The following is a 15,644-nucleotide window of genomic DNA, read 5'->3' as shown; positions in this document are numbered from 1 at the left end:
ATCCACAAAGCCGCATCTTACAAAGGAAATTCAAGAACATGCAACCTCTGCCTTGCCGAAAAATTCCTCATTATCACCGCGGACAAATCCACTTCATTAAACAAACGACCAGAACTAATTTTCAAGTGCCGCCATGAAAACAAGTTCTACTTGCGAAACCAATAAAAACAGTTCTTTTGTCTTCTTAATTGCTTCCTATTATTTTAACTATAATTTCTATTCATAAATTTACTTCATAGCACGGCATGTTTTCCATCGATAATTAACCGTCTGACGATCGCAGCGCAAGCTGGGTGAAACTCAGAGTAATGGTGAAACGATCTTCCTGTCATTAATTTATAACCGCTATATACAGGTATAGATTATTTTTTCACATTTCAAATACATTTTGTAATTTTTCTTTTGTCTAGTTTTTCTATATCTTTACTTTGTATTGTAGCAATAACATAATTCAGCCCTTTGGCTGCTAAGTTTTTGAATAAAGCCATCTATCTATCTATCTATCTATCTATCTATCTATCTATCTATATCGATTAGTTCAGAAAACTCGCGCCACCCCCTTAACCAATCAAATGCGAACAAACACCAATCACGACTTCGTCGCTGGCGTTTTCCCTCGCTTCAAACAGTTTGGTCGTTTTTACTTCATTGAAAACCAAACTCAAAGTTATCACAACAGCCAATCAGAAGAAAGGAACTACCTTTAAGAGCCAATGAGAGAACTCAAAGTAAAAACAACCAAACTACCTAATGCGCGGGGAAACGCAGGCGACCAAGTTGCATCTGATTCGTTGTGAAAGTGGCGCGAGAAACCCCGCCAATCAGAGAGCAACGTAAAGCAAAACCAAAAAGAGTACTTTGACACTTCACGGAAAATTACTCTCTCGTAAGGAAAAATCCATCATGGTCACTCTGAGAAATTGAAGGGATAACAGATAGGTAAGGGTCCTTTTAATTGTTTGAACGATAAGACCAAAAGCAAGAAGCAAAGGTAAATGTAAGCAGCTCGTGTGAAAACAATGTACTGAGTTTGATTGGTTGAAAAAAGTCACAATCACTTTCCAGTTTCGCCCATCAGGTGCATTGCAAAACAATTTGGCTCCCTCTTTTACTTAAGAAGTTTTTGTTTATAAACTTGGTTTCTGTGTCGTGTCTGATTTGAGGAGGTAAAGACATATTCTTAAACGGGAAAGGAATGCAAGTTGATTTCTTTTCCATATTTTGCTGCTTACCCATAAGCAAGGAAGTGTATCCTGTTTAGTATTCTTATCGTATGATCAGGGAAGCTAAGAGTATGAAAGTGAAATAACGCTTTCCTCGCAAAACAAAGATGAATGGCAGTAACTAGTCTGAGAAAATTACTTTTTACCACTTTCCTTTTTAGAAGGAAGTGTCTTGTTCAAGATTCTAGTCGTGTGACTAATGAAACCAAAAGTAAGAAACTGAAATAGTGTCCTTCTTATTTTAGCATGGAGATTTTTCCAATTGTGATTATAAAAAACAGAAACAATTTAACCATGACTACCTCTCTCTTTAGCAATTCATGGCGTGTCAGTATGCTAATCAATTCAGTAATGGTTTCTGTAAGAACAGCTCTTATTCAAAGGCGTTGATGTATTTAACGTAAACTTGTTGATATCTTACATTAACGCATCAGTACATTAATTATCAAATATCATACTTAGCACGACTCTGACTTCAAACACTTTCTCGCTTTGTAAAGTAAAGTGAAGCAACCAACTCTATAATTATAGTCAACAGCATATGGTAATCTCAGCCCACCAGTGAAGTACCGAAGTGTAGCGCTCCCTGCAAAAACTATATGTCATGGCTACACTTTTGATTAATTGACTTGACAGAAAGCCTGGAGGGGAAGAGAAGTCGACCCTTATTTTATTTATTTATTTATTTATTTAATCTTTATTTAAACACGATCAATTCATCAGCCCATAAAAATACATATCACATACGCTAAGATATTTAAAATTAAAACTACATACTATAACACTAAAGCTGTTTTCCGTGAATGCCGTGCGTTAGACTTAAAGAATGTCATTGATCTTACGTTTAAATAACCCCAGAGACTCTGTGTTCCTTATATCGCGTTGACTGTCCCATAATGTGGCGCCATTGTAGCTAAAGCTTTATCTGTAATAATTAGTGCGCGATAGCGGAACATTGAGCTTATTCTCAGAGTCCCTGAGGTCATAAGCGGAGTCAAGCCACGTAAACTTTGAATATAGATACCTTGGAGCTAGCCCGTGCAGACATCTAAACATCATGGTGGCTTTATGGATTTCCTGCTGGCGTGCAAGATTTTTCCACCCTAAAAACTCGAGTAGCTCAGTTGCATCAGCATCATAGTTAGAGAATGTCAACACACGGGCTGCTCTATTCTGCAATTTCTGCAGTTTGCCTCGTAGCGTTTTCCCACAGCTACCCCAAACAATGTCACAGTAATCAAAGTGAGGTTTTACTAAAGCTTGGTAGATGAGATGTAAGGTTGATGCTGGGATCAGGTGCCTAATTCGCTTTAGGGCCCCGATACCAGAGGCGATCTTTTTCGTTAGTTTTTCGATGTGACTCTGCCAATCGAGTTTATCGTCTATTATTACACCAAGCGATTTTGTAGCTGTAACCTGGCTCACTTGAGTATCGTTCATTCTAATTGTTGGTGAAGCTGTGAGAGTATTCAGTCTCTGCCTCGACCCTATTAGCATGAATTCGGTTTTAGTCATGTTCAACGTGAGTTTGTTCGCTTGTAGCCAGTTGAAGACGTTTTCTAGGTCTTCATTTAGACAAAACTGAACGTTCTCAAGATTGCTTCCCGCATATGTGAGGTGCGTGTCATCGGCATACATTCTCGGTTTACAATTTGATAAGCAATTTGGAAGATCGTTGATATTTAATAAGAACAATAATGGATCGAGGATGGTCCCTTGAGGGACGCCGCAAGGCAACGAGTAGCTACTGGATAGCGACCCGTTCACGGAGCATTTTTGTGTTCGGTTTTCCAAATATGACTGAAACCATCTGAAAGATTTCCCATCTGAAAGATTTCCCATCGCACACCCTAACCCTAATCTCGGGTTAGGGTGTGCGATGTGCCTCTAGAAGCTCTCCGCTTATTTAGAGCGGTATTACAACGGCTCTGAAGGGAATTCATCATTAGTATATCATCAACCAGTTCAAGTAGGCAGCCACAGAGTTGCGTTCCTTAAGGAAGTGCGGTCACAATATCTACAGGAGAAGTTTAACGGAAAAGCACTCACTTCCACCCCTGGAAATGTCAACGTTGTTGATAATAAAGTTGACTTGACTGAGTGATGATTGACCGTTAGGGGGTAGATAGATGGCTTTTAATGCTCGAAGCATCAGCCACATGTGTTTCCTCTTATGATAATGACAGGTTATTAACAAAAGAATTTTATGCAGACAGACTGACCGACGCCTTTTTTTACTTCATGGCTCAGGGTGCTACTTTCAGGAGCTTGAAAGTAACGTGCTTCCATTACGAGCCCCGAGCACAAAATTACTTAAAATTTATGTTACATTAAAGTTGCATAAAATTTATGTCTACACATACAAAAAATAAAAATTTTGTACTTAAAATATGTATTTATACAAAATACCATCATCTAGAAAATCTATACATCCGTGGCGATAAAGATATCATTGCGATTTTCGTTTTGAAAGCAGTTAAATAAAATTTCTTGAGTAATAATCGACTATTCAGTAGACGCTTAAGGATATCACTTTTCACTGCATTTCCGCACTGGAATAAATGAAATGGTCTGAATAATTTACTCCAAATGACAAAAAGTCAATATCGATTCAATTTCAGTAGAACTGTCTTCAAGTTTTAATTAAGGGCCCTGAAACTCAACCGTTAACCGACAAAATCGCAAAAAATGACCATCGAAAAAAGAGGGAAGAAGTTGTGATTGTCTAAAGAGGCTCTTGCGTTCAGAACAGGTGCCTGTAGGTACGAACAGATTTCTGAGGAAGACTGATCTTTTAAAATTAATTCAGTTTTACACATGTGATTTGTATCTATTAATGAATTCGACAAGAGAGCTGATATAACCCGGCCTTTCACTCCCCGGCAAGATCAAGATATCAATTCTCGATTTTCTCTTTGTTTCAAGCTCGTGACAGGACGAAAAACATCTTTCTCTTCCAACTCTCCTCTTTTTCCTCCATACATCTGTTGTGATTATAGCTTTAAGAATTTATGTTGAGTCAAACAATATGATTATCCCCTCATGATATTTTATTATCTTCTTATTACCTATCTGGTTAGTAATGGAATCATTCCTGAGAGTTTAAATACATTGTATTTCGCTCACTATTTTCCCTTCTGTGTTTAACTATTTGTTTCTCACTCCCTACTTTTTCTCTGTTTGACTGTTGCGTTTGTTCCTCGCGCACTGTTTTTTCTCATCTCTGTTTGATTATTCCGTTTGTTTCTCACGCACTGTTTTTTTTTCATCTCTGTTTGACTGTAGCGTTTGTTTCTCGCGCACTTTTTTTCTCATCTCCGTGTGACTGTTGCGTTTGTTTCTCGCGCACTGTTTAATCTCATCTCTGTTTGAATGTCGCGTTTGTTTCTCGTGCACTTTTTTTTCTCATCTCCGTGTGACTGTTGTGCTGTTTCTCACGCACTGTTTTTTCTCATCTCTGTTTGACCCTTGCATTTGTTTCTCGCGCACTGTTTTTTCTCATCTCTGTTTGTCTGTTGTGTTTGTTTCTCGCGCACTTTTTTTTCTTATTATCATACAAAGGGCAAAATTACTGAATTGTGATTGGTCAAGACAGAGGCCTTTTTCTTAATTTTTGTAATTGCTCCGGGAAAAATTACTTGAAAATGATTGGCTGAAAATCGCTTAGGAACGGCTGCCAAGGTTAAGAAATTTCTGTTTGTTTTGTAATAAAGGCGTCCCGTTTTGCGCGAGATCAGTAAGAAAACATTTTGCCCCTTATATTATAAACAAGTAATCAAATGGTTCCTCGTAAAATTAAGGATTAATATCACTTGTGTTTTCGGAAGTTGCAGAAATTGCCCTCGTCGCTGCGCGACTTGGTCAATTTCAGCAATATCCGAAAACACGCGTTATATTAATCCTTAATTTTACTCGGCCCCACGCGATTACCCATACTAATTAAATAGAGGGCAAAATTACTGAATGCTGATTGGTCAATGAAGAGGGAATTTTTTCTTAATTTTGCTTGAGAAGAGGGCAAACTTACTAGCTCATGATTCGTACTCAGGTTGCCTAGCAACAGCTTATGCTATCGAAAAGTTGTTGCTGAAGATTTTCTGTAACAATGGTGTCTCGTTTCGAGATTGTTGACGAGGAATATATCCAAGAATTAAAAGACAGGAGTGAAAACGGAAACACGAGGAAAAGCACGGAGTATTGGAAGAACGTTTTTAAAAAGTGGGCGAATTAAAGAAACTTCCAAGCAAATTTAGAAGAGTACGAGAGCAATGTCCTCCACCGAACACTGGTGCAATTTTATGCCGAGTTGCGAAAAGAAAACGGGGATTAATATGAGCCCGACTGCCTGAAAGTACTGCAGGCATCACTGGAGAGATATCTAAAATCAAAACTATCCAAATTCCTGGTATCTTTGTGCAAAAATAAAATCTCCTTCAGCTCATTCGTGCGTTTGTGGCCATTGATTCTCTGTTAACTTTAAATGGCTTCCTACGACTGATTATTGAAGAGCGCATTCAGATATTCAGTAATTTTCCCCTCAATTTCATTAAAAAGGAATCGCAATGGGTCCCCGTAAAAGTAAGGATTAATATCACTTGTGTCTTTAGAAGTTGCTGAAAATTGCCCTTGGCGGCTAATTTCAGCAACTTCTGAACACACAAGTGATATTAATCCTTAATTTTATACGGCCCAATGCGATTACCTATACTAATCTCCGTGTGACTGTTGTGTTTGTTTCTCGCGCACTGTTTTTTCTCATCTCTGTTTGACTGTTTCGCTTGTTTCTCGCGCACTTTTTTTGTCATCTCTGTTTGACTGTTGCGTTTGTTTTCCTGCGCACTGTTTTTCCTCATCCCTGTTTAACTGTCGCGTTTGTTTCTCGCGCACTTTTTTTTCTCATCTCCGTGTGACTGTTGCGTTTGTTTCTCGCGCACTGTTTTTTTTCTTATCCCTGTTTGACTGTTACGTTTGTTTCTCGCGTACTGTTTCCTCTCTCTATTTGATTGTAGCCTTTTTTTTGCGCCCTTTTTTAATTCATCTTTGTTTGACTGTTGTGTTTGTTTCTCGCGCACTATTTTTTCTCATCTCTGCTTGAATGTTGCGTTTGTTTCTCGCGCAGTTTTTTCTAATCTCTGAGTGACTGCTGCGCTTGTTTCCCGCGCCTTACTTTTTCTCTTCTTTGTCTGACTGTTGCGTTTGTATCTCGAGCACTATTGTTTTCTTCTTTGTTTGATTGCTGCGTTTGAATCTCGCGCATTGTTCATTCTCTACCCCAATCGATTATTACCTTCCTTGTCCATAGTTTTTATCACTCTTTGATTCTCACTTACGCATGTTGAACACTATTTTTCTAAAGGAGAGTTGGAAACCGGATCGGCCATGAAAGTTTGAATAAAGGCTTAATCTTTTAGTTTTGCAATTGCGACTCCAACTAGACTTTTCAAAATTCTCGTATTTTTAAACAGCTAGCCAATTTCCAGAGTTCAATTATCCCATCAACTTTTTCTGTTTAGTCCTTCTATTGATTCACTTACTGGATCAAACGGCTGAATTGTGGCTTTCAGTGTTGTCCGCTTTCTATTCAGCCATGTTTGCAAAAGCATGCAAAAGCAATTACCAAACTTGAAAAGAAAAATGTCTTGCAAAGTGATACTAGTGTCCATTTAAAGACGATGTACAGGAAGGATAATCTTTGCACGGGATCAGTCACTGCTCCTTTTTCTTCGCTGTCTCATTGTTTTCCTCCTTGAGTTCTTTTCACCTTAAATAAACAATATACATTTGTCACTATTAATTTTTAAAACATACGGAACAAATTTACTATTTTAAAAAAAATCAATTTTACACGAATTTTCTATTGTAGTATCATTGGGTATTGTTTATTCCAAATGCAACAATTAGATTATCATTTAATTGTTTTTGTTGATATAATTTATTTAACGTTGGCTTATGTTTCTCAGATTGTCCTCATTATCATAGTGTCAAGTATCGTATTGAAGTTGAGCAATAGTTCCTGAATATCTTTCATAAAAAAGTAACTCTGATTCAAAGCTTATTTAAGAAAACGACTTGCCAAACTCTTCCGGATCTGTGTATTATACAAAACCATCTTTTACTTGAAATATTATCGATGAAAAACAAAGAAAAACAAACGAACAGATTAAAAAAAAATCGTCCACAAGTTAATTACTTGAACAAGCTAAGGTAACTTATGTTAATCAAAGAAAATCGTTTATTATAACCAGACTTACCCTATTTTCGAAAATCAATTGTCACGTTATCCCCCATCAGCACAAACGGAGCCCACTGGCGAGGTTTGGGAAAGCCGTAGCGTCTCAACCACTGTATGGCCTGACGAAGAGATTCACCGGTACTTTCTCCACGAACAAGATGTTTGTAAAAGCGTTTCATGAACGTCATCGTTGCTTCGTCTATGGCCCACGAAGCTACCAACACTGAACGTGCACCGGATGCTAAGAATGTTCGAGCAAGTCCACGAACTCCTTCGTCTTTAATCAATCCAAGCAAACTGTGACAGCAGCTAAGTACTACTAGCTTAGCTCGCACTTGAACTCTTGAAATCTTGGACATTGTCAGGAGGTAGTCTTCCTCTTGTGGAATGCTGCTAGTAGTACATTGAGGGCAGAGGGGGAATCTCTCCTCTTTCGGCATGTCCATGTGCGGCGATATGTATCACACTCACTGAAGGCATTGCTTGAAGTACTGCCTCCTTTGTTGCATAAGCTCCTAACAAAGGTGCTACGCCCAGCAATTGACCAACCATCTCTGCTTCCTTTCTAGCAAATTTCAACTCCGAAATTTCCCTTCTTCGTCCTTGGAATAGCACTTGGCCAACTTTAGGATCACCGACCACCAGAGCACCAGTTTGGCTGAGATAGTCCGCTGGACATTCTTGAATGAGCCGGAGAGTCGTCAGAGAAGGGATGATGCGGATTCTGTAATTATCTGATAAATACTTTCCGGTTGATTCATCGCGCAAGGCATAAAATGGGACTCGGTACGAGAAACGATCCGGCACAATAATTATTTCAGGCTCTGTAAGTAAATCTGCCACAGGAGCGATGATCCATTTGTAACACAAAGGAATTATTCCGGTATCTTTACCCTCATTCTTTTCATCATCAGATGTCATCTCATAGTCATCCAAAGGTCGATTTTCGCAATTCTCTGGGGGTAAAACACGCACGGAATCGGCGCTCTTTTCGAATATTTCTTCCACACTGCAAAATCCCTTAGAAATAAGAGTGTTTTTTTCCACTTTGTCTGTTGATCGAAAGCAGGTGTCTTCATTTGCTTTCAAAATCCAGAGAAAAACTTGTCGCTCGTAATACGAAATTTACAAAAAAACACAATTCCTTTCTTTTTTCACGATGTTTTCGATCCCGAACCATGTCTTTGGATCAGCTGAGATGTGGATTTCGAGAGAACACTTGTTTGCCATGAATTCTGTGAGGCTTCTTGCTCGTCCCAGCTCCTCGACATAAAGAGCATCTCGAAATTCTCCAGTATTGCAAAGCAATTTAGTGAGCATCTTTAAGGGAAAACGACCGTGCTTTTCTAGCAAAGATATTTCAAATTCTTCGTTTCCTTTCAGAAGACACCTCATGTGTTCATATTTTTCAATGCTTTGAAAGAGATATTGTTTTGCCTCCTCAATCTTTGATTGTGATCTCTTTAAGTTTGCGATACAGTAAAGGCTTTGAAACTCAGTCAATTTGTCTCCAATTTCGATGCTTATGGAGCGAGCTTTCTGTAAGTAATCTTCTCCCTTGTCGTATTCATCAAGCTTTTGGAAATTCAGGTTACCAACGCTTAGGTAAACGTCAGCTTCGATAGCTCTATTGCCACATTCCCTGGTGATGGAAAGCGCCTTCTCACACTGTTCTTTTGCCTTCTTTTTGTCTTTACTAAAAGCAAACACAGTCGCCAATCCGACGGAAGCACCTGCTTCTACTGTTTTGTCACCAGTTTCTATACTCAAGTTGAGTGCTTTGTCCAAACATTTCTTAGCCGGCCCATATTTTCCAAGCTCGCAAAAAAAAGTTCCAAGACTCAAGTAATTTGCACACTCTCTCTTTCTGTCTCCGATTTCTTTCGCAATGGCAAGTGCTTTCTCGTAATATTCTCTAGCCTTGTCATATTCGCCAAGGCTTCGAAACAAAATTCCGAGGTTTCTGTTACTTGTTACTTCGTTCTCTTTGTCCCCAGTTTCAATCGCGATCGCAATTCCCTTATCGTGATATTCTTTTGCCGTCTGACAGTCGCTAAGGGTATAGGAGACACATCCGAGGTTCCCGTAACTTGCTCCTTCTCCTTGTTTGTCACCAATTTCTATCGCAATGTCAAGCGCTTTCTTGTGGTGTCCTATTGCTTTTTGCTTTTCACAAAGAGTACTATGTAAAACTCCAAGTCTTCCGTGAGCGACTGCTTCTTCCCTACCATGGCCAGTCGTTTTTAAGATGGTAACTGCGCTTTCAAAAACTTGCTTTGCCTCTTCAAAGCGATTTTGCTCATGACATTTGTCTCCCAGTTGTATGGTTAGTATTGTAGCTCGGTGGAGCTTGTTGAGAAGTTTTGTGGCGTTGTATCTTGCAGCATTTGTGTAACCAGAGATGGCACAGTACACATTGATTATGTCTTCAGAGATTTCAAGGTGAGTACCAGAGTCAAAGTTTTGGGGTAGAATTACACACTCATTACAAAACTCCGTCGCTTTTAGGCCACGATTGGTCTTGAGAAGAAATATGGCGACATCTAAGCCTATGCAGACTGCTTTTAAGGTTCCCTCTGCGTTACTCATTACGAATCCCTCCTGCGTGTGGAAAGGGATGGCATCGTACGTGAGAAAACAAACAACTAAAATTGTGGAAGAAAAAGCAAAATTAAACAAAATAAAAACTAAAAGCAAGTCGAATCCACGATACAACGATACCTCGAACTCTGCTAAATCTAAGTGAAAAAAAACCAAATTGTCTTTTGATCTGAAAGACTAAATTTACAATTAAGCGGCCACCGAGTTTCTTTTCTTTTGCAATCCCAAAAAACGGCTGACGGTTTAGTTCAGGTATCAGTGGTTTAGAATGCATTTAGCCACAGCACCTTGTATTTTCATCAAGCTTTGAAAGAAAGAAAAAAAGAAGGAAAGAAAGAAAAAAAGAAAGAAAAAAAGAAAGAAAGAAAGAAAGACATTATTTGGACAGGGTGCGTTATTACGGAAGTGGTTTTCAGAACGGCTCTGTAAACACCCACCTATTCCACCCGGGGGAGGACATCCACCACAAAGTAATCTCGTGCGTGGGAAATTAACGTCTCCTACCCCTAACCCTGCAAGAGACGGGACCTACGGTTTATTTGTCCTTATTCGAGAAGACTAGAATATCTATCCATTTCTTGATATCATAGAAAGGTAGCAAATTCTCCTCAGTTATTTTAAGACCATGAGTATTGGTCCGGCCGGGGCTGTCTTACTTTGCTGTCTTGCTCTTCTTCAAAATGTTCGACTGCCTACCCGAGTGGACAAGGACAAGGTGGGCCTATCTTTCCCGCTTGGGATCGGCCGTCTTGATCGCGCAAGAAAAACATTGTGTAGAGCGGGTTTAAGCCCCATTTATATAGTTTCGGATTCCCGGGACAACCCTTCCCTCGAGACAACTTTACGGGTCTTCTATGTTAAATTTGACATTCGGCCAGGCTAAGTTATTTGACAAAGTGGCAGACGACAGGAAAAAATAGCCACCAAGTTTTCCTTAATAGTTTCTTTGGTAAAACGCTTTCATATTTTATGATCTAATACATATAAATCAACCAACAATCGTCCATTTGTCTTTCAAAAACCAGTTACCCCTCAACACTGAATTCCGAGGTTCGCGAATACATCGTTTCCTTTTAGATATAAGTAACTGAATTGTGTGACAGATCTGGTTTACACATCGCGTTGCGAAGGGATATAATGGACTTGAACTTAATCTAAGAAATTTAATACGATGGTAAAACTGCACATAACGTTGTTTAAATGTGTCCTGATTGATGTATTCGTTGTTATCTTTGACGAAAGTCTCTCACAGATGAAGTGAGCCGCAAGTATTAAAATAAAAGTACAATTCCTGTCACTCGTTACTGCCTTTGTCTTTTAACTCTTGATAATCGTTATAAACTAGTAATCGCTGGAATACGGAATAAAAGGCGACTTCTAAAAGACGATTTGCTATCATCTGTCAACTTTTTCCTTTCTCAGAAAAAGGAACATGGGTCCAGTGTTTTCGATAAAACTCGTTTTGTTTTGGTCAAATAACAATGTCGATTTTATCTATGGAAAATGAAATGTAAGAAGCAATAATGACGCAGAACTGAATGCGAACAGCTTACATTTTAATAAAAACATCCCTTCTTTAGTTTATAGATGTTGTGACTGATGAAAAGAAAAGTAAGGAAGTGAAAGGAAACTTTCCCTGACAAAAAACGTAAATGCAAATAGCCAGGTATTAATCACACGTGTAGTCAGAGGATATCACAAGAGAATAAGGCTAAAATTGAATAAAATTGTGTTCCACGTTGTCTCAGAGTTCTATAAGTGTTTTCCATCATCACATCATGATGAACATGCAGTTTCTCCTTACAATATAAATGTACCATATGCGTACAGTGTTCAAACGGCAAGAGTAAACAGAGAGATGAGCCAGAGATTTATATCTCTATCACCAAGATTAGCAAGTTTCAATCCAAAAAATTTTAGCGCAGGATTTTGAAAACCTTCAAGTTATAGAAGTGAGTAACATGTTAATCTGATATTATCAGCTGAGTTACTAACGTAAATTTGTCACATTTAAGAGTTTCAAAGCTGACTTTTCGAGCGTTAGCCCTTCGTTAGAGCGAAATTTTCATAGGAGCTATGGGATTATAGAATTAAAAGAGTTAAGGTGGCTCCGTCTTTCCGATTTCTAGCAATGGAATAAAAAGTTGAATCAAATTACACCTGTATGTTCAAATTATTTAAAATTGTAACTCTTGTATCTTTAAATATCCAAAACTTGTATTCGAAATATTTCAATTTCTTAAGCAGGAAAATGACAACCTTTGGAAAAATAAACATCCTTTGCTCAGAGCCCTAATTGGTTGAATGATGAGACCAATAGCAAGAAACAAAGATAAATGCAAGGTACTCACGTGAGAGCAGAGCGACAAGTTCGATCGGTTGAAAACATCACTATAGAGATTGAGGTGTATCAACACGACTTTCCAGTTTCCTTCAAAAAGTGCATTTTAAAACATTGTGGCTCCTTTTTTTACTGAAGTGCTCTGTTCATGAATTTGGTTTCTGCCTTATTTGAGGCGGTGTAGACATATTTCATACGGGAAAGAAAAGTAAGCTTCTTTTCCTTTATTTTTGCGGCTTACCCTTGAAGAAGGAAGTGTCAGTCTTGTTTAGTATTCCGATCGTATAATTAAGGTAGCCAAGAGTATGAAACTAAACTAACGCTTTCCCTTCAAAACAAAGAAAAAAAACTCGTTTAGAAAAGCTAAATTGAGAACTACACCGCTTTCCAGCTTCTCCATCTTATATAGAACAACATTACATCTTAGTTTGTCAGTTTTTACTTCAGAACTTTCCGTTCATACATCGTGTCTGCTTTTACTCTTTCACTCTCAGACTCTAAAACTTAAGAATTGTTTAACTTGTTCCTTCTCCTTACAGTACCAATGTATTACTCAGCCAATATTTTTGGAAAATAAAGCAACTTATCAGTTTGACAGTGTTCAACTGACGTAACACTTCATTCTCTAATCGTATTCACATTCGATGTTTATGACTGTTACATTTCGAAGGGGACTCGCTAAGTAGTTCATGGAAGTTAAAGGCATGATGTTGAGTTAAGCCATTTATCTTGAAGATTAATATGATTTTTTCTAATTTCGAATGTCCATTGAATGTCCAAAACATTTCAGTTTTGTAAAGCGAGAGCAGATTTTATTCTAAAATTACTTTTATACCTCTTACCATTTTAAAAAGAAGTGTGGTGTTCGATATTTCAGTCGTGTGACTGATGAAACCAAAAGTAAGAAACTGCAATAAAAATTTTTCTGCAAAACTAAGATACGTGAAAAAAAAAACTATTGTGAGAAAGAAGTGACAACTTAAGAGGTGGAAAAAAAATTAACCAAAGAGGGAAGAACGGATTCCAAGAATAAAGATTAAGTTCGATTAGTAAAAGGGAAAAATAACTGAGTCTTTAAGGCACCCAGAAATCGTTCGATCTCCATCTTCCCCATAAATCAAACCCATAAGATTAATATATCGAAGAAAACAGATTTTCCCGCCTAGAACTGACGTTTAATTTAGTGTGCAATTTGTTTATACTCTGCGTTTTTACCGATACTGAAAATCTTAAGCCACTCACGACAGCCAAGGAAGCGACATTAAACGTGACCAAACGAATATTTTGCGAGAAGAAGAATCTCTGCTCATGGGCTGTACATTTCCATAAAAAAAATTTTCAATTTCAAATGGCCATATTAATATTTTTAACTGTCTTACAATTTGCAATTTGTATATACCATGCGTTTTTACCAATACTGAAAATCTTAAGCTACTCACGACGGCCAAGGCAGCGACATTAAACGTTACCAAATGAATATTTTGCGAGAAGAAGAATCTCTGCTCATGGGCTGTACATTTACATGAAAAAATTTCAATTTCGAATGGCCATATTAATGTTTTTACCTGTTTCTTACATTGAAACACACCAAAAACGGTTTTCGTCTTTCTGAATTTGAACATTGTTTTTCCAAAGATAACTGACCCGCGCGTAAAAAAAATTTCGTACATTTAATATTTGTAAACTTCCTAAGGCGTTTCAATAGGCACAGATTCAGAATGTCTACGGGATTCAATTTACACAAGCATTTTAAATGTTATCCAAACGCTAGATAGGTAGGAGTAAAACAATTTTGACCCAACTGGCGGAAGTACCGTGTTTAATGTCCTCCTTATTTTTTTAAGCAAGAGATTATCCAATTGCGATTATACAAAATATATTACTGGGCGACATAGAAATAATCATTTAATCAAAACCACGTCCCTCTGTAGCAATCCATGATGTGTCAAGTATGCTAATCAATTCAGTAATAGTCTTTCAATAAAAACATCCTATTTTTAAAGGCGTTGACGCATTTATCGTAAATCAGTTGTTTTCTCGCATTAACGCATCAGTACATTAAATCGTAAAATATCGTACTCACCACGACTAGCTTTCAACACTTCCTTGCTTTGTAAAGTGAAACAACCAACTCTATAATTAGAATCAGCAGCATGTGTTTATTTAGGATACATTACATATGGGGAATCTCAGCCCACCAATGAGGCATTGAATTTTATCAAAATTCGGTTGTTGTGACATACCTTACGTCACAGCAAATCCAGTATACTGAAAATATGTGAAGGTGTAGTCTGATCGTCCGGGTGAGTGTAGTCCTGAGAAGGACTGTTGTCGGTGGTAGTGACTGACGTTTCGACAACCTGTGCGAAATTCATCATCAAAGTCAAGTGAATGATCGTTGTCAGTAGAATGTTCTTATTCCAGTTCGTGTGAAATGATCGGTTGGTTTTGCCGTGATGTTATTGGCTGTAAGACTCAAGTGACGTAAGTCGGTCGTGATTGGTCTGTTTCGATCTGTCGGTAAAGTTAGGTCGTTCTTTTTCGGTCGTTTGTGATGTTTATGTCGTGAATGAGTCGTTTGTATGGAGCGGGTAGTTGTTGACATCTGTTTAGGGGAGTCTGTTCTAAGTTAGTAAACCAGCTTTCCAGAGTCAGTCGTTGAAAATAGTCAGTGCTGTAGGTTAGGCATTGCGCAGAGTCCCAGTGAATGTTGTGGTTGGTAAGTCGATGGTGTTCAGCAATGTGATTGCTGACATCACCTTTCCTCGTCGCCCGTCTGTGTTCAGTCCGTCTTGTTGTGAGGTTTCTGCCAGTCTCACCGATGTAGAAGGCTTGGCAGTCGGAACAATTGATCTTATAAATCGTTTCCTGTCTGTTCCTCGGTTCGTCTTTGTCTTTAACGTTGGTTAGTAACTGACGTAGTGTGGTGATGGGTTTGTGGGCGACGCGGATATTGAAGGGTAGTAAGATGCGCGAGATGTTTTCAGACATGCCTTTTATGTACGGTATGGTTGCTGTAGTCGTAGGGGTACAACAACGACTACAACGACTTCATCCGACGAAACACTCACCGACCCACTACCACTACCGAAACAAACGACACCGCAACCCCTACGACTACAGCAACCATACCGTACATAAAAGGCATGTCTGAAAACATCTCGCGCATCTTACTACCCTTCAATATCCGCGTCGCCCACAAACCCATCACCACACTACGTCAGTTACTAACCAACGTTAAAGACAA

At 38.5% G+C, this 15,644-nt stretch overlaps 1 protein-coding gene across 1 annotated transcript; it reads right to left on the bottom strand.

Moving 5' to 3' along the window:
- Positions 1-4,255: 4,255 nt before the first annotated feature.
- On the bottom strand, positions 4,256-14,515 carry LOC148719887 (uncharacterized). Its single transcript, XM_088739493.1, has 3 exons — positions 14,481-14,515; positions 7,475-10,100; positions 4,256-6,984 (listed from the first exon to the last, which is right to left on the bottom strand). The coding sequence occupies exon 2, from the start codon at positions 10,042-10,044 to the stop codon at positions 8,581-8,583; it is 1,464 nt and encodes a 487-aa protein (XP_088595619.1). The 5' UTR covers positions 10,045-10,100; positions 14,481-14,515; the 3' UTR covers positions 4,256-6,984; positions 7,475-8,580.
- Between the last annotated feature and the right edge of the window lie 1,129 nt (positions 14,516-15,644).

The sequence above is a fragment of the Stylophora pistillata genome, chromosome 11 (assembly GCF_964205215.1).
Source record: "Stylophora pistillata chromosome 11, jaStyPist1.2, whole genome shotgun sequence".
NCBI classification, from domain to species: Eukaryota; Metazoa; Cnidaria; class Anthozoa; order Scleractinia; family Pocilloporidae; genus Stylophora; species Stylophora pistillata.
This window is presented reverse-complemented; position numbering and strand designations above follow the sequence as displayed.

What these genes read in the sequence shown, in the direction of transcription:
- LOC148719887 (XM_088739493.1), bottom strand. Translation starts at nt 10,044, where the DNA reads ATGAGTAACGCAGAGGGAACCTTAAAAGCAGTCTGCATAGGCTTAGAT.